This window comes from Heterocephalus glaber, unplaced genomic scaffold (genome assembly GCF_053883595.1).
Source record: "Heterocephalus glaber isolate CG9 unplaced genomic scaffold, H.glaber_assembly_v1.0 deba00001719, whole genome shotgun sequence".
Lineage (NCBI taxonomy): Eukaryota > Metazoa > Chordata > Mammalia > Rodentia > Bathyergidae > Heterocephalus > Heterocephalus glaber.
The window spans coordinates 1,931,739-1,950,592 of NW_028258432.1; the positions used below are offsets into that span (position 1 = coordinate 1,931,739).

General features: G+C 44.5%; 1 protein-coding gene across 6 annotated transcripts; it reads right to left on the reverse strand.

Moving 5' to 3' along the window:
• Positions 1-7,645: 7,645 nt before the first annotated feature.
• On the reverse strand, positions 7,646-16,703 carry Gjb6 (gap junction protein beta 6). Of its 6 annotated transcripts, none has more exons than XM_004854878.3 (4): positions 16,613-16,696; positions 15,619-15,700; positions 14,632-14,716; positions 7,646-9,174 (listed from the first exon to the last, which is right to left on the reverse strand). In XM_004854878.3, exon 4 carries the CDS (start codon positions 9,157-9,159, stop codon positions 8,374-8,376), a length of 786 nt encoding a protein of 261 aa, XP_004854935.1. In that variant the 5' UTR covers positions 9,160-9,174; positions 14,632-14,716; positions 15,619-15,700; positions 16,613-16,696; the 3' UTR covers positions 7,646-8,373. The 6 variants fall into 6 exon arrangements, with proteins under 6 accessions (XP_004854935.1, XP_004854937.1, XP_087055508.1 ...); XM_004854880.3 differs by lacking the exon at positions 16,613-16,696 and adding an exon at positions 16,236-16,310; XM_087199382.1 differs by lacking the exon at positions 14,632-14,716 and having other exon boundaries at positions 16,613-16,703.
• Positions 16,704-18,854: the final 2,151 nt, after the last annotated feature.

An 18,854-nucleotide genomic window follows, 5' to 3' on the forward strand; every position in this document is an offset into this window, starting at 1 on the left:
TGATCAGGAAAAGAAAAATTGATTTAAAATTGTATGGCACCACAAGAAAGCAATCCAGCAGCTGCTAGATGATGCAAAGAAGAATAACATAAGACTGATTGGAGTCAATGAAGAAAGAGGAGAGAATGCAGATGACATAAAAAAACTCTTCACAGAAGTGATGGCAGAAAACTTCCCAAGGAGGGGAAAAGAACTTGACATACAGATAAGTGAGGCATATAGGACTCCAACTAGCCTTGATCAAAAAAATCTACACATAGGCACATGATAGTTAGGATTCCAGAAACCTAACAGAAGAACAAAATTCTACAAGCAGTGAGAGAAAAGAAACAAATCACACACAAAGGAAAGCCCATCAGAATCACAGCAGACTTCTCAGTGAAAACCCTGAAGGCAAGAAGAGCTTGGAGTGATGTATTTCGAGCCCTAAAGGAAAACAGCCTCTAGCTCAGATTGATGTACCCTGCAAAAATATCTTTCAAAACTGATGGAGAAATAAGATACTTTCATGATAAAGAGAACTTCATGAATACCAAACCAGCAGGAAGCCCAGCAGAATGAATCCATTGGGCATGACAAATTAAATGCAAAGGGGGAGAATCCAACAAAAAGAAAAAGTCATGACAAGGCTTTTAAAACTTTTAACTTCATCTCCTTAATGAGTGTATAATTCAATCTTATTATTGTACTGATTAGTATTTTTCTGATTCTAGAGTTGTACACCTTTCCTTGTGCTGTACTGGCTATTTATCATCTTGTGTCTACTTTTTAATTGAGTTGTCTATTAATGAGCTGTAAGAGTTCTTTATATATTCTGGTCATAGGTTATATGCATTGTAAATATGGTCTGTTTAAGGACTACTTTTCATTTTAATGATGTCATTTTAAGTTCTAAATTTTGATGGAATCTCATTTATCAATGTTTTTCTTTTATACATCATGTTTTTTGTATCCTAGGTAGTTCTTGCCTACCCTGAATTCATACACATTTTCCCTTATAATTTCTTCTTAAAGTTTTATACTTTTAGGCTTTCTTATTTAGGTTCATAGATCCTTTCAAGTTATTTTTATATATGGAAATAAAGGGTTGAGGTTAATTTTTTATATACAGATACCAGGTGTTCTAGTGCCATTTGCTGAAAATACTATCTTTTCCTTGGCTCTTGAATTGAGTTTATATTCTATAAAATGTTAATGTTAAATAATCTTTCAAAACTCAGTGGACCATATATGTGTGGTTCTATTTCTATAACTAAACATACAGTTTTTCACCATTAAGTATAATCTTTAAAAACAGTATAATCTTACTGTAGATTTTCTGTACATGCTTATTATCAACGTGAAGCACTTCATTATTCTCATTTTGCTAAGAGTTTTCATTTTGTTTTGTTGTTTTCTCAATTTTTATTTTTATCAGTACATGTTTGCAGTGCATAATGATCACATTCCTCATGGGGAATTGGTACATAACATAGCACATCCTAATTCTTTGTTCATCCTGATCCCCTCCCAACCCTCCCTTCTCCCTCCATCTTTTGATGCCACTCACATTTGCAAAAGATCTATCTCCCTATTATCTTTCATTTTGCGCTTTATTTATATTTTGAGTTTTTCATATAAGTGAAACCGATTTTTCTTTCAGCATGAGTTTGAAGGGGAGAGAGGGTGAGCCAGTTCCAGCATCCGGAAGGAAGCTCCCCCACCACCATCCCAAGCTCCAAGGGCAGAGAAGGTGAGCCGCGTGGGTGCCTGAAGCACCTCCCCCATGGAAATGAGAAGACACATAAACAAGCCTCAAAAACAGACTTCTGGATCACCTACAGCAACCCCAAAGGGAAACGAGATGGAACACTCTGATGCTCAACCACCTGGACTCTCTGAACTGGCAACAAAAGAGGATCTGGGAAAAATGAAATCAGAAATAATTTCTCAGATAACAGCAAAGATTGTGCCCATAGTGCAAGACATGATTAATAAATCTAGAGAGGACACAGATGAAAAAATAGAGGATCTGAGGAACATGATGGAATCCCAACATAGGAAACAAATAGAATATATAAAACGGATGCAAACAGATTTCCAGGCCATTAAAAACTCCACTGGAAGTCTATGCAGAAGAATAAACCAATGTGAGGACAGAATTTCACATATAGAAGATAAGATTGCAATTAGTGACCAGGAAAAGAAAAATTGCTTTATAGCTTTTCTTACAATGAGGAATAAGATGAAGATCTTTGCTTTTGCTGTTCCTATTCTACATAGTGTTGGAAGTTCTAAGTAATGCTCTATGTCAAGAAAAGGACTTAAAAACATATAGATCAGAAAGGAAGAAATAGAATTATAACTATTTGTAAACGATATGATTGCCTATGTAGAGAATCTTTAGAAGTTACAAAAATCTCCTAGCACTAATAAGCAAGTTCATGAAGGTTGTAGGACATAATCAAACAAGTAAATAAAAATATGTACTAGTAAGAAACTTGTGGACATTAAAATTAAAATATAATAATACTATTGCTGGGTGAGGTGGCACTTACCTGGAATCTCAGCTACTTGGGAAGCTGAGACAGGAGGATCACAAGTTCGAGGTCTGCCTGGCCAACTTAGCAAGCATCTCCCTCAAAATAAAAAAGAGATGGGAATGTAGTTTCATGGTGGACCACTGCCTTACCATGAGGCTTTAGATTCAATTTCCAGTATCACAAAACAAAAAAACAACCCCTCAATACTATCTCTCTCTCTCTCTCTCTCTCTCTCTCTCTCTCTCTATATATATATATATATATTTTTTTTTTTTTTTTTTACTGGGGATCAAACTCGGATCCTTGCATTTCCAGGGCAGGCGGCAGAACCACTGAGCTAAATCCTCGCCTCCCCCAATACTATTTATAATCACTCAAAGAAAATGCAACACTTAAATGTAAATCCATTTACATGACTTGCTTGTTGAAAACTATACAATACTGATGAAATTGAAGAAAATACAAATAAATAGAGAAAAATTGTGTTTGTGCATAGAAAAATTCAACATAGTAAAGATGCCAATTCTCCCCAAACTGATGCACAAGCTTTATTCCTATCAAAATCCCAGCAAAATTTTTGTATGTGTAGACAAGATTGTTCTATAATCCTCAATATAGCAGATCCTACCACATATTGGAAAGGCAAAGGAATTAGAACAGCTGAAACAATTTGGAAAAGAAGACTAAAAATAGGAATCAGTTTGATATTGGAGGAGAGATAAACCTAAAGGTCAATGGATCAGAACAGAAAATCCAGAAGTAGATATGCCCAACTGGTTCCTAAACCAATATAAAAGCAGTTCCACTGAGGAAAGACAGCTGTATCAGTTAGAGTTCATTAGAGCAACAGATGCACAAGGTAGACTTATAATGGCTGCCTGCAGAGTCAAGGGCAGAAGAGTACGAAAGGGCCATTTGAGGATCCACTCAAAAGTTGAAGACCAGACCTCACTGCAGAGTCCCATGAGATTTTGTAGGAAGCTTGAGGGTCTGTGCTGGAAGCCTTGACAGCTTGGATTGCTGAGCACTCTGAATCCAATGCTGAGGAACAAATTCTCTAGGTTGCCCCCACCTTTCTGGAACATGGTGCTCTGGGGCTCTCTTCTCAAAGCAAAGTCTTTCACTTCTGCAATTTTGAGTCTGCAAAAGACGGAGTTCTGCTGTTTCTTGTGATGCCCTCAGGCCATCTTTTCTATTCTCCTGTTCCTTCTCAGCAATCAAGATCTCCTCTGCTCTATCTTTGCAGGCTGAAACTTTACTAGAGCTTCCTTTCTGGCCAAACTCAAAACATTTAAAATCATTCTATTGTGCTCTTTGCTCTTGATCCTCAACACAGATCTGGCTAAAAGCCCCAACAGCAGCCATGCCACAGCCTCAACATTAAACTGCCTTGAATTTCTTCTGGGAGATTAATTAGTCCATTGCCCTTAATCTCAGTCTCAGGCAAAGTCTCTGGACATAAGCAAAAAGCAGACAAACTTTCTTCCAAGGCATAACACACATCGTCTGGGCTCCTGCATTCTGAAAACAATTTGAACAGTTTTGGGGAGCAGGAGATTTGCCATTTCATGGTTTGGTTTTATATTCTTAAAAGATCCAAACAGAAATATTTATAGGTGAAACAATACATCAGGGATTTGCTTCAGCGGAATCCAAAGTGAGCGAGAAGCAGGTGGGGTTTGGTTGTCTGTGAAAACTATCAAAGATAGGAGACAGATGTTAAAGGTTGGAACACTGCACTTTACAAGCCCTCGCCCTGTGAGGAGCTGGGGGAAGCAGGGCAGGGGTTGGTGAAGCCCTGGACTTGCAGACAGTCAGACTCCTCGAGAATCTCAACTCTTATTTATTAGCTGTGTGACTTTTGGTAAGTTATCTACCTTCTCTTTCTCTACGGGCTGACGGGCATCTCATGGGATAATTGTGTAGATAAATGAGATTGCCAAGGAAGAGTGCAGGTGAGGAGAGAACAGTCCCTGGGTGACTTCACCCATGAAAAGGGCGAGGAAGTGAGCCAGCCGAGGGTGAGGCACAGTTGGAGGTGGGTTAGGAGCCCTAGATGAAGTCAGATAGCATCATGGAATTCAGAAGAATTTAGAGAGAGGCGAGGCAGAGGACATTTGAGCAGAAGCCATTAGATTTACTTTTCAGAAAGTCACTGGTGCTGACAGTGGCCTCCGTTGAGTGGAGAGGAATGAGCCCAGATTAGTGCTAAGAGGTACTGGGGAGACAGGGAGTTCTGGCCACTCTCAGATCCTTGACGGAAGGGCAGAGAGAGGAGAGCTGCAGCCCCCGGGAAGGGCTGTCTAGTGAGGCTAGAGAGCAGCAGGGAATGAAAAGTGTGTGGAAATGAGAGGCCTGCTAATCCAGTTGGCCACTGTGAATGGCGCTGCCTTGAGCACAGAGGTGGAACTTTGAGATCTCTTTGAGATCCTGTTTTCAGCTCACTAGGGTGTACTCTCACAAGTGAGATTGCTGGATTATACGGTCGATCTGTTCCTAATGTTTTGAGGAATCTACTTCATGAGGTTTTCCACCAAGCTGCACCATTTTATATTCCCACCAGTAGAACACAAGAGTTTCAATTTCTTTGTGTTCTTGCCAGCATTTGTTACTGTTAGGAAAAAAGAAAAGGAAACCGAATTCTACAGAAGAGGGCAGGCGTCACTGGAATAAAACCTGAGAGGGATGGCTGGTATGGGAACCAGAGAGGCGCCCCTGTACAGGTCGAGGGGCTTTGGAGGGTTTGAAGGAGGAAATTTCTGCTATCTTGAAAGGGGGTCGTGCTTTGCAGCCCGTGATCACCGGACTGTGGTTCCTACCTGTATTTTCTCCATTACTGCTGGGGAGACGACTTCTTCTCACTCCCTCATTTCCTCTCTCAAAAATCCTGGGGCTTGGCCTAGTCATCCTCTGGTCAGGATAGCAGTTCTCTAACTCTCTCAGTTATTGATTGATTTTTTTTTCCCTTTTGAGACAGGGTCTCACTATGTAGTTTAGGCTGGCTGTGAACTCACTATATAACCTAGGCTGGGCTCAAACTCATGGTGGTCCTACTGCCTCAGCCTCCCAAATCCTGGGATTAAAGGAATGGACCACCATGCCTGGCCATTGATTGATTGACTTATTTATTTATTTTAATGCAGTGCTGGGATCAAACCCAGGGACTTTGGAATGCTAGGCCAAAGGTCCACCACTGAGCTACATTCCTACCCATGTTTTGCTTTTTGGTAACAGCTGTGAGTTGATAGCTCATTGTAGTTTTGACATAAATGGGTAAAGAAAATGCAATATACGCATGCAATGGATTATTATTCAACCCTAAAAAGGAAGGCAATCTTGTCATATGCTACAACATGGATAAATGTGGAGGACACCATTCTCAGTGAAATAAGCCAGACACAGAAGGACAAGTATTGTATAATTTCCCTTACATGCAGTGTCTAAAATAGCCAAACTCACAGAGGCAGAGAATACAGTACTGGTATCCAGTGCTGGGGCCGGGTCTGAAGAAAGGAGGAGCTGTTATTCAGTGAGTGTGAAGTATCAGTGATGCTAGAGGTCTGCGGCACAACATCAGGCCTCTAGTTAGGAACCCAGCATTGTATGCTTCACATTTAGTTAAGAGGGTGGATTTCATGCTGCATGTTCTTACACACCCCAAAACAAAAGCCAAGAGGACAAAAGAAGCTTTTGGAAGTGAAAGATATGTTTATTACCTTGAGCTGGTGATGGGATACCAACCATTTTTATAGGTCAACGTTCATCAAATTAGAAACACTAAATATGTGCAGATGTGTGTCTATCAATTATATCTCAGTAAAGGAGAGAGAGGTAAGAGAAGAGGAGAAAAGAGGGAGAAGGAGAGGAAGAGGAAGAGGGAGAGGGAGAAGCAGCCATCACAGTCCGGAGGGTATCCCAAGGAGAGGGTGGGAAGGACCCTCTGTCCACACAGACTAGGGGAGCACCAAGGCTTTGCCACCAACCCCGTCCTCCTGATGATAGGGTTTGCTTGATACCTGTGCAAAGGCTACTGCAAAAGAAAGGAACTTGATTGGAGAATCAAGACTTAATGATTAATGAATGCTGACTAGTGATGATGAAATTGTGATTTTTTTAAAAAAGGTTAGTTCTTGGTTTGCATAGGCTGGCACTAAAATAGTTACAGGTGAAATGGTAGTCTGGGGTTTGCTTTAGACTGTGAAGAAAATGATACCTTTCTTCTGGAAAGAGATTCTGTAACAGGTCCTTCAGAAACCAGTGCACACTGAACCCTCTTCTGTGTCTGCTCTCTCACAGGCGGCCCCTCATCAGGTGTCCTGATGCACAGGGGCTGTGTTCACATGTGCATTACTCCTGAGTGATGGGCTGCACCGACTCAGCCACACTCACACCGAGGGATCTGTGTGCCATTTGGAAGTCCCTGGGGGAAGGGTTCCCATCTGGGGTGTGGAGCTGTGGGTGCTGCTCTGTCACCATGGGCCCTTGAGGCCTTTGAGGCCAGCTTTGCTGAGGCTGCTGCTCCAGCCAGGACATGGTTTGTGTGTGTTCTCCAAGGCCCCTGTGCTGGCACCCTAGCTGGCGTGGTGCTGCTGAGGTGTGGATCTTTGAAGAGGGTGGGTTTACAGAAGGTCAGCAGGTTATGGGCGCAGCTCCCTTGGAAAGAACTCCTGCTGGTCTTTCAGGAAGAGTGGGTGGTTACAAGAGGGCCTGGCACAGTCCCTGAGTCACTTGCTGGCTTCCTGCCTGGTCATGTGGTCTCTGCCCCTCTCCTACTCTGCTTCCATGAAATCATCCACAGTTCTTACCAGAGCTAAGCAGATGCCGGTGCCATACTCTGGAACCTCCAGAACTGTAAGATGAATAAATCTCTTTGTGTTGCTCAGCCTCAGGCATTTCATAACAGCAACACAGAGTGTACTAAGTAGCTGTGTAAGACTCCCTACCTCCTCTTTACCAAAGCTGAACTGACCCTTACCGCTTCTCCATGCTGAGGGCCTGGTCAGCTGCTAACCTCAGCCCTCTTCACTTGACATGAGGATGGAAGAATCCCTGCTGAGGTTCAGGCACCTCCACCCACAGTGACCCAGCCCAGAAGGAACAGAAACCCACAGTGCATGAGAAGGTTTAAGCAATGGGCCCAGCTTTATTGAGGTGACTACACTTATATTTCTATTGTTCACAATGATTAGCAAAGAGGCTAGTTTATAAAAGCCACTTCCCACTTCCGCCCAGCACTATCTCCATTCAGAAAACAGTAAAAATATATTGTATAATGAACATTTTCCACCATAACAGTGTCATGACAGTTCATCAATTTGTCAATAGACAATGCAAAACAATATTTACCAGGTCGGCCCTTTGTCAGTTAAAAATGTAGAGGCTTGTGGTAAACTTCTAAAACTAACATCATCTATTTTTCCAAATAGGGAGGTCATTATAAAAATACTTTACATAAATTCAAAGACAGAACTAAAACATTCATTCCTATAAAAATATCTTTGAGGAATAAAAGTATCCATTTTTAGATAAGTGCTTTTTATCAACAACAGGTTGTATAAATTTTCAGGACATAACCATTAGCTCAGACAGTCCGTGTATGAACTGGTTCAGTGGCTTCAAGGATCAGTAGCTGGCAAGCATCGTGTCTCCCGAGGTGGACCAGGTACCTGACCATGTTGCATGTGAGTGCTGTAAGTGTTCCACAGAGAGTGAGCTCAAACTATGTATTTATTACAGAAGTCATTTACAGAGACAAGCCGTTCAGCCTGTAAGAGGAATTTTCAGGTTGGCATTGCCTCCCAGGGAAGACCAATGTTTTCTCAGGATTCAGCGGCATTTCACCTTGAAATACTTAACTTGGAAAACCTGTGATGGCATTTTGACCCCTATCTGAAATCAACTCATTCATTTCGTTTTGTGTACTCTCTTTTAGGGCATGGTTGGGGTGATTTCTTTGAGTCTGGGTTCTTTTGGATCTCCGGAAGCATACTTTCAGCAGCAGGTAACATAGCTCAGCCACATTGAGGAGCATGCAAATCACAGATGCAGAAATCATAAAAACGGTAAACACAGTTTTCTCAGTTGGCCTGGAAATAAAGCAGTCAACAAGATTGGGGCAGGGGTCAATCCCACATTTCAGGACCCAGGGCAGGTGGTACCCATTGTACAGGAAGTAAAACACATACATGAAGCCCGCTTCAAAGATAATTCGGAAGAAGATGCTGCTAGTATATGTCCACCACAGCGATCCCTCGATGCGCACCTTCTGCCTTTTAATGTCTTCCAGGTCTTTGAATTCATTCGTCCTCTCTCCATGCCTGAACTTTCGGACAGTTTCATGTCTGTAGTAGGCCACATGCATGGCCACCAGCAGTGCTGGAGTGGACACGAAGATGAGCTGCAGGGCCCACAGCCGAATGTGGGACACTGGGAAAAAGTGGTCATAGCATACGTTCTTGCAGCCAGGTTGCAGAGTGTTGCAGACAAAGTCCTCTTGCTCATCACCCCACACTTCGTGTGCAGCCACCACAAGAATCATGACCCGGAAGATAAAGATGACCGTGATCCACACCTTCCCGATGCTGGTGGAGTGCTTGTTCACACCCCCAATGACAGTGTGCAGTGTCCCCCAATCCATGGTGCTGGTTTATCCCTAGGAAGACAGAGAGGAGCGAGGTTACACTGTGGAAAGTGCCTCTGGTTGATAAAACAGTACCATAGGGACATTGTAGATGCAAGCGCATTTGTTTTAAATTAGGCTGTCATATTTTATAATGCTAACTCCCCAGTCGGCTAGTAGGAGGTTTCCTGATAAGGAAGACTCATTCTGAGCCTTCTGTTGCTTTTGACTAGAAATAACTGTTTTGGGAGGAAGGTTTAAGATCATCTTGATTCAGCTGAATTTAGGTTACAGGTTAGATTGCTGCTGTATTCCATTAATGGAGGACCACAGGTAAACAAACTTGTGTCCAAGCTCGTTTTTAATCACTATGTGAATATATTATATATTATATCAGTCTGGCTTTATCCACGGGCTCACAGAACCTCCACAGTAGGTTTTATTCATTAAGTGGCTTTAAACCAACGAAATAATTCATTAGTGACATAATCCTGTTTGCCCAGCAGACTAAGATTTTAAAGCCATTTAAAGTTGGGAGACAAAGGACTAGGAGTGAGGGGAGTGGCCCAAAACCTGGCACAACAATTTCAGGAAGTAAAAGTACCATGTCAGCTGAAACGTACAAAAAACCAAAACAAATTTAAAAACCCACATAAAAATAGTGAAATAATGAAAAATGATATAACTGAGACCAAAGTGTGAAAAAGCAATGGGTATCATCCTTGAAACAAATTGTATAATTTTAACTGAGAACCAATAAGATGCAGAAATTCTTTTTAGGGTGTCAGGGCTCACACAGGCTGGGCCAGGCTCTACCACTAAGCTACAGTGCCAGCCCCTATATTATCAAAAATAAATTTTTCTAAAAAAACTCTTTCTCCAAATTTAGAGAGGTGTTGAGCTAGAGCCTAGATTACGAGATGAACTCGAGTCTTCATTCCCAAAAGAACTAAATCTTTTTTTTTTTTTGGTACTGGGGATGGAACTTGGGACCTTGCGCTTGTGAGGTAGGTGCCGGAACCACTGAGCTCAATCCCCGGCCCGAACATTTTCTACCTTTTTTTTTTTTTTTTGGTACCGGGGATTGAACTCGGGTCATTGCGCTTGTGAGGCAGGCGGCAGAACCACTGAGCTAAATCCCTGGCCACAAGAACTAAATCTTAGAGCACTGAAAAGTTTGCAGATGGGATCAGCATCTCTCCCCAAATATTCTAGAAGCTTCCTTGTCTTTTTGTTGTTACTAAAGTATTTTTTAAAATTTAGTTGTGGGTAAAATAGACATAAAATTTATCATTGTAACTAGTTTAAATGTACAGTTAGTGGTGTTAAGTACATTCACATTGCTGTGAAACAGATCTCCAGAACCTTTTTGTCTTCCCATGTGAAAATTCTGTACCCTTTAAACAATAATTCTCCATTCTGTCCTCCAATCCTTAGCAGCCATGTGTCTACTTTCCATGTCTGTGATTTTTGACTACTCTAGGTATGTCATATATATAAGTGGAATCATATATCACCTTTTTGTGACTAGCTTTTGTCACTCAGCATAAAGTCCTCAAGGTTCATTCATGTTCAGAATTCCCTTCCTTTTTAAGGCTATATAATATTCTACCAAATGGATATGCTACATTTTGCTTATTCATTCAACCTGTCAGTGGAGCCCTTGCTTGGGTTACTTTCACCTTTTGGCTATTGTGAATAATCCTGCTATGAACAGAGTTTACAAATGTTTCTTCAAGATCCCACTTTCATTTCTTTTGGGTATACATCCAGAAATTGGATTTCTGAATCCTATGAGAGTTCTATTTTTAATTTTTTGAAGATTGCTATAGGCAATCAGAATACTATTATTCAGAATCACAGAGTGCCTCAATGCCTGGAGAAGGACAAATATTCTGATCTCCAAAAGAAGAGAAAGTCTCTGAGTGTGAACTGGGGAACTTTCTGTTTAATCGCTAGCAAAGTTCTAAAACAGCATCATGAAACTTCTCTGCAAGGGTTCAGTAACAGTAACCATGACATGTGCAACCGCAGTAGCCTGGGGATCTGCAGTGGTGTGAACAGGTGGTGGAGTCTGGAATAAGAGCCTCTTATTTCACCAGGGGAGCAGCTGGGGGAAGCAGAAGACTCTTTAGCTAGGGGAGAGTACATGCTATGGGGTTTGCAGCAGATGAATCAAACCTTGTGTTGACCTAGAACTGAGAAATGGATCCAGGGCTTTGCATTCACAGAAAGCCATAGAGTTTGCTTTGTTTTTAAGCTGAGAAAAATGACCTAGGCTGTCTTTAAAGCTGTGGTTTCTCAACCCCTGAAGCATCTAATCAGAGGCTGGTGAGCTCTCTTATGGCTGGGGCAGAGAGGACTCACTGAGGAGCAGTGGTCTTGAGACTCTGGAATTCAGACCGATTTATTAAACCCTTCCTTCTACTTAGACCATGGCCCAAAGAGACTTTTCAATGTCCACAGCAAATGGACTGTTGATATTAAAGACTCATCTTAAATAATTATAAAATTAATTCTGAGTCCCTGATGTTCAAAGGCATTATGATAAATTGCCCTATTGTTGCTGTTCTATCATGGAGATATTTCAGGGTGTGACCAATGGGGATGTAGAACTATGCACCTTGGAAAAAAAAAAGAAAAAAACAAACAAAAACACTATGCATCTTGACGGTTAAGCAAATTTTTGACTTATCAAATAAAAACTGCATTCTCCAAAATGCTTCAAAGTCTATAGAATTTTAACTCCCAGGTAGGTAAGAAGGCTCTTTCCTGTGTTTTCTGTCATGTTGCCTGCCTGAACATGCACATATGTCATCACTTTTCACCTGTCCTTTCAGGAAGTAAGCAAACAGATTAAGGTGTCAAAGATAACAGGATCTGAAAGAATTCTGCAGTCACAGAAGAGGTATATTGGTCCCAGCTTCCTAAACTGATCAGAAAACAACCTATTTCACCATGCTTATTGACTTTGATACTAAAAATCAGTAATTTACCTATATCTTTAAAGGAAGAAAAATAAGATGCCCAGGTCATTATGAAAAATGAGGTTAAAGTATGGTACAAGTATGTAGCCTGGTGTCACTCAAGGCAATCAATCAGGCAAAAAAGCAAACCATGTGAATTCAAAGAATCTTCCTGCAAGAATGACATGGGCCTTGCTACTTACAACGAGAGAAATGACCCAAGAGGACAGGTTATTTCTAATCTCTCCATCACTGACCCAGCCCTAAGGGGGCTGCTCCAAATGTGTCAGGGACCCTAATCCATGTTTCCTAACAGAGAAAATCTTTCTGTTCTTTGGTCTAGGGGGCCTCATTCCTGGGGAATCACCAGTCAAGTGCTGGGTGTCTTTCCTGAGTGTCACTCTCTGCAAGGTCAGCTCACTTCACAACCATTGGGAGACAAGTCAAGGTGCTGAGTCCTGAGGGGGCTACTGACCCCCAAACTTCCCAACACAAGGCTGCAGTTGTTGGGAAGACCTTACTGTCCCTGGCCTGAGGAGCTACAGGAAGATGGAGGTGACAGTTGGCTGGATTTTCAGCCAGTCTGAAGAGGACACTGGGCTCCTCTTTCCCCTGCTGCCCAGCACTGTCAGTGGGCAGGAGCACCCTGGCCAGGGTGGGGGATCGACCACAGAGGGGCCACACATGCCCTGGGCTTCAGATTTTCTTTATAAAAACTCATAATGGGTGTGTGTGTGTGTGGTGTGTGTGTGCAGGTAATCGTTCATCAATACTTTGCTTAAAGAAGATTGGAAGGCCCAGCACTCATAGTGAACCTGTCACTCATTTCAAATTACTTTCCAAAGCCACTGCACCCATCTGCGCCTTTTGCAATTGTGGAAAACAAAATCTCTTTTTGCTTTCAGGCTTCAACAGGGCTGAGGCCAATGGAAAGAGCTTTTGAATAAAAAGGAAATGATTATTTCCTTCTTTGTAAACCAGAAAGATTTTTCACTGGTACCTTCCTAGTTCCCTTGTTAGGAGCAAATACCTCCTCTAGTATTCACCTTATACCAAAGTGTTTACATTCAAACTTAAGAAGGTAAATTGTGTCTAGTTTTGTGGCACATCTAATTACAGTGAATAATTCCATGCCACATTCTTAATCCTGTATTAAAGCCCCAGTCCTAAATATTTGATTCCAAAAATAAGTAACACAGTGATCATTCCTTACTTCAGAGTACCTTTGTGCTGAGCTGGATTTCTTTATTTTACTTACTTTGAGACAGGATCTTGCTAAGTTGCCCAGGCTGAGCTTGAACTTTGGGTCTTCCTGCCTCAGCCTGCCAGACTGCTGGGATTACAGTCATGTACCATATCTGGACCAGAGTGACTAGCTTCTTACACTATTATTAAGATTGACTATTTTTGCCTTTCATAATTCAAATCATTTGAGTCTACTGGCATTCCAACAACAGTGTTATTTCTTGATTGTTTAAAAACTTTTTATTTAAGAATTTAATCATAACTAGTTTAACAATGCCATTTTAATTATACTGAAGATAGAACCAAACTAAAAATTACAGCATACGATAAGGAGTGGAAAGGATCTTTCTTTCTCTAGATAGTTGTGTTCTCCTTTGAATGACCCTTTCAAAGTCATTCAGCAAGAAAGGAGCACACTCCCTACGATGTCCACACGAGGACTGTGCAGATAACGGGAAACATTATAAGCCACCATGAACTCGAGCCTATGTGCAAGGACGCCCACTGTGGCGGGATGGAGAGTGACAGCAGGTCCCCCCGGGGGCTCTGGGCCTTCTTCCTCCACTTGTCCTTCCTGCCTGGAGTCAGCAGTGCACAGTGCCAACTCAGGTGTAAACCTGGGCTCTATCCCTGGAAGCCAAGGGAATGTCACCTCTTGAACAAAAAATACTGTCACCTTCTTTTAACTTTTCCCACACATGTTCATTAAGTGAAGCCTGTGGGTAGTTTTTCATCACCCCCAGTACTGTTATGGAGTAAGTTTGGGTATTGCTGTTTCCTAATACTTCGTACTTCAAACACATGCAAAAAATTAAAGGTTGTCTTTAGATTTTTTCCCTCCTCCTCCTCATCTTAATATCCTATCCTAAACTTCAAGCTCACTCAAGCATTACAAAAGAGACTAGCAAAGTTTGAGAAAATGGATACATCCTTACCACCAACTCAGCCATTAAAAAAACCTCTCAAACCCTTTAATCAAGAAGAATCAATATCTTTCTTCTCCAGAAATCTGAGCTCATCCAAGGAATGACCTGATAGCTGGTTTTCAGATGCAATGTCACAAGACTTTAGCAACAGTGCTTTCAAAGCAATGACTGAGGATGGCAATGGATCTCGGATTCATATTTCTTCAGAATCAACTCAATAAAAATGAAGCTTGTTTTTCTGCATATGAGTTTAAATATAAAAGCATCCAATTCATAGATGTACATGTCTCTTACTCCATTTTAGAACTCAAAGAGTTACAAAAAGAATTCCCATTAAATTCAACTTCCTGCACCTGGATAATTTGTGAGTCCTGTCTGTTCATTCAGGCAAACTTCTGTCCTTTCCAAACATTTAAATTCAACTGCATTTCAGTCACCCTGGGAAGAAAGAGAAATGAAGGCTCTTGAGACCAGTCCCACTCTTACCCACCAAAGCAAAGCTGAAATCTCGCCAGTCCCCTCTCATGGACCAGGGAGGTCACCCTGCAACCTTGACTGGAGACAGCATGGCCAAGGGGAGGGTCAGACCTCACCGACCAAAAAATTGAGTCAAAACTTTTTCCCACAATTTTATTCAACATCTAACCTAATGTAAACAGACCACTCATAGCTCCTGAAGTACTCAGCTGGAATCAAAGATGCATGGTGAGGATGTGCCGGCTCGAACTTTCGTTTCAGTCTACTGAACTTATTTAGCCAGACCTTATAGAGTCCTTTTCCTTCTTACCTCTCATAACACAGAAGAAAAAAAAAGAAGAAAAGGGGAATGAAGGCACCATTACCTGTATCAGACCTTTTTTTGTCTTAAAAAAACAAAACCCCATCAGTAGAGCAAGTGGACTGACCAGTGTCTTCTGGGTTTTAGCGCCTGCAGGACGGACAAGGGGGTGGTGGCTCTTCACACCTCCAGTAGTGAGACGGGCTTGGTGTTCGCACTACCCTCCCCTCGCCCTTGCCCTTGGCAGGGTCCAGATAACACCCCAAAGACTCTGCCCCATCCAACAAGCGACAAAGCTCTTCACAGGCGCCGTTTTGAGCAGCATCCTGCAATTCTAAGGAGACCTCATCAGGGCAGGACATCTTCTTCCAGGACACTGGTTAGATTCTGCTAAAACTGGGACAAGAAAAGCGTCAAGCCCAGTTGCGGAAAGGAACGGGGCGCGTCGTTACACGGAGGCACCAACTGACAGCGAGCTTCCCTCCAGGAGACACTGAGGTCTCCAGACCGGCGCCCCCACCCGGCCCTGCAGACGTCCTGGCTTCGCTCGGACCACACTCACCCGGCCGGGCTCCGCGGCGGGGAGAGACCCCGCACCCTTGGGCGACTCCTTCAGCAGCAGGAAGTGCCCACGGTGCCGGCACCTTTTAACGAAGAGGTGTCACCGAGGTTAATTACCGTCGTCCAGGACTGTCACTGCATTTCGCAAGCTCCTCGGACTTAGATCACGCTGCCCGCACCGGTCAGCTCCGCCGCGACCCATCTGTCCGGCCCCAGCGGCGGGATTTGGCTGAATTTGAACAGCAGCTCTTGACCTGGCTTCCTGCTCCCCAAATCCCGGGGGGGGGGCGTTCGCGACCCCCAGAACCAGAAACCCCGAAGCAGCGGAGGAAACGAGGGAAAGGGCGCGGGCTCCCCGCGGGCCACGCTCACACGGCGGCGCCGAGCGCGCCTGAAACCTGTCGTGCGAGTCGGGGGCGCCGGGCGCGGGGAGCCGAACCAGTCGGGCCTCGTTCCTGCGGCCGCGCGGGCCCGGGGGAGGATGCGGGCGGCCACGTGCGTGCCCACCCTCGCCGCGACTCTGCGGGGACCGGGACGGAGGGAACAGAGCCCCGGAGCCCACGGCCCGGGGTTCTCGCGGGAGCCGGGAGAGACCTCCCTGGCTCGGCGTGCGCTCACCTGCGTGCACGGTGGGAACGGGTCTCCCGGCGCAGGGCGGCGCCCTCCGCTCCCCAGGCCGAGCGAGCGAGTCGGAGTCAGGGTGCAGGCCCGGCTCCCACCTGCAGCGCCTTTTAACTGCGCCCTCCCCGCCTCTGCCCTGACGCCGCACAGCGCGGGTTCAGACTCGCGCCGCCCCGGGGCCCGGGGGCCTCCCTGGAGCAGGGGCGCGAGGGGCTCCCCCTCGGGGGGCGCGGGCCGGGCCCCACGGTGTGGTCCAGGGTCGGGGAAGCAGGTGGCGAGCCTGTGCGGGTCTGGCCGTGGGCCGCGCCGGTGGCTGGGCCCCAGGACCCGGTCCCTAAGGGGCAGTGCTGGGGGCAGGCGGGCCGTGATTTCACCTGGACGCATCCTCCTTCCCAGACACGCCAGTCCTCCACAGCCCGCGGGTGCCAGTACTCCGCTCCCTCCAGAGCGCAGCTTGGAGGTTCTTTATTCACTAATGACCACTTAGAGCGGGCACAGCGAGTGTTTTATTAGCCGCCCCCATCCTTTGAAGCCTCCTTCGGCAAGCGAGCAGGCGCGCGGTGCAGATCCCTCGTTGGGTCCCCTCTTGTCCCTGCAGAGAAGGCTTGGAGAGCTCAGAGCCAGAGCGCAGCGGGGCTCAGGGGCCCAGGGTGGCAGCGTTGAAGCTATTCAGGGACGCAGCCTTACAGGTTCTGACTGTCCTGCATCAGACCAGGGGTGTGTAATGTGCTTATTCCACAAAATTGATTTGTTAGTAAATGTCGCCACCTTAACCGTTTTCTGTGGTGTCGAGTCATATTTCCGCATGAAACAGGATTAATAGAGTCCCTGAAACGTCTCTTCCAGGTCATGAGGCTTGAGCTAAGGACTATTAAATCCCACTTTGTGAAATTGAGCATAAGGTTCTAAGGGAGTCAAATGTGGTTAGAACTGGTTTTTATTTGGGGTTTTATTTGGTTGCTCCTGGCATGGCTCTGAACCCAGGGGTGGAAAAACATATCAGAGAGACAGGAGCTGTCTTAGTGGCCCCAGTTCTTCAATTTTCTCCTTTTCTGCTTTCCACCATCGGACCGCAGTGCACCTTCCAGTTGGCTCCAGGAGGGCTAGGAGGGCTCATCTGTTTTCTTAGGAAAATAATTTTTTAAAGCAGATTGTAAACTTCTTTGGGAATCATTAACCAGCTTAAGCTTTTCTTTCTTGCATTCCTACAGTAAGAAAGTAGGCCTACATAGTAGGTGCTGATCCATTGGCATTAGTGTATTGTTAATAGAGCTGAACCAGCATAGCAGACGATCTTGGAAATCACTTTTGCTTTTCCTACAGCATGCTGTGATCTCACTCTTGGTTTCTTACAAAAATAGCAAAATGGTATCTGAGCCTTTGCATTTTGGACTGTGGAAGCTGTTCTGGGGCCCACTTAGGATGAGAATGTCAGAGCAAAGTAGAGGTGGGGAGGCCCAGCTCAGCGCTGCACGTTAGTTCTTTTCTTGTTCAGATTATCTGTACAAGCACCAAGGTGTTAGCTTTTATCTTCTCCTTTGTTTCTTAACATTTAATCTCATTGTTCAATCTTCACTTCTCATCAAGTAGTCTTGTTGTTGTGACAGAAATTAAAAGTAGATTGTATGAAATTATGGATCTGACGGGATGTTCACTGGAAAACTGAAACATTGCACATTTTATTCTTATGATCCAAGGGCATCTAAAGTGGTGAGTGGATTGTTTTGAGATCATGTGCCTGACATAAACAGCATTCAGGAGCAGTTACTACCCTGCTGTCCACTGAGCACTGTCACAACATTCTGAAGACAAGAAGTTTACAGTCCTGATTGTAATCGGTGACATGGAATTTGCAGGATTGATATAGTCTGTCTGCATCTTAATGGTGATGTCTGAGGCCATACATTTAACAAGCCCAGGTATGTGAAGTGTGGGCTCCGCAATAGGAGGAGGAGATGTGAGAGGTGAAGGAGGAGCGGGCCTTGGGAAAATCTCTGAATTTTCTGAGTGGCCTCCCTAGCCTCTGCATGGAGAAGGAGACGGCCTCCCTCCTGCCCGGCGCGGGCGCAGGCCCTCAGGAAGGACCTACATCGAATCGCTCAGGTTCTGGGCGTCCAACCTGGCGCAGTCCTGGAGGCCTGGTTAAGAGGAGAGTGTGTGCTCCTTTGAAGTAAAAACTACGTTTGTTAGGGCTGAGGACTTAGCTCAGTGGCACTGCGCCTGCCTGGCTAGTGCAAGGTCCAGAGTTCAGTTCCCGGCACAACAAAAAAATCCCCCCCAGACTACATTTGTCTATCCATCCAGTAAAAAGCCAGTATTGTACTTAGTAGGATGTCCCTCAACTGGGGTTTGTCCGAAGTCTCCCTTGTGATTGGAGTATGTGTTAGGGCAGGAAGACCACAGAAGAGCCACTTTCTCACGTTCTGTCGAAGGCACACGCTGGAACCAACATGGCTTGTCCCCGACGATGGTGACCTTGAACACCTGGTTGAGGTGGCCTGTCGGTTTCTCTGCGCAAGGTTATTGTTACCCTTTTGCACGCTGTGTTCTTCTGAAGAAAGTCACTCTGCTTAGCCCGCACGTAAGGGGTGAGGAGTGAGGCTCTCCCCCCGAGGC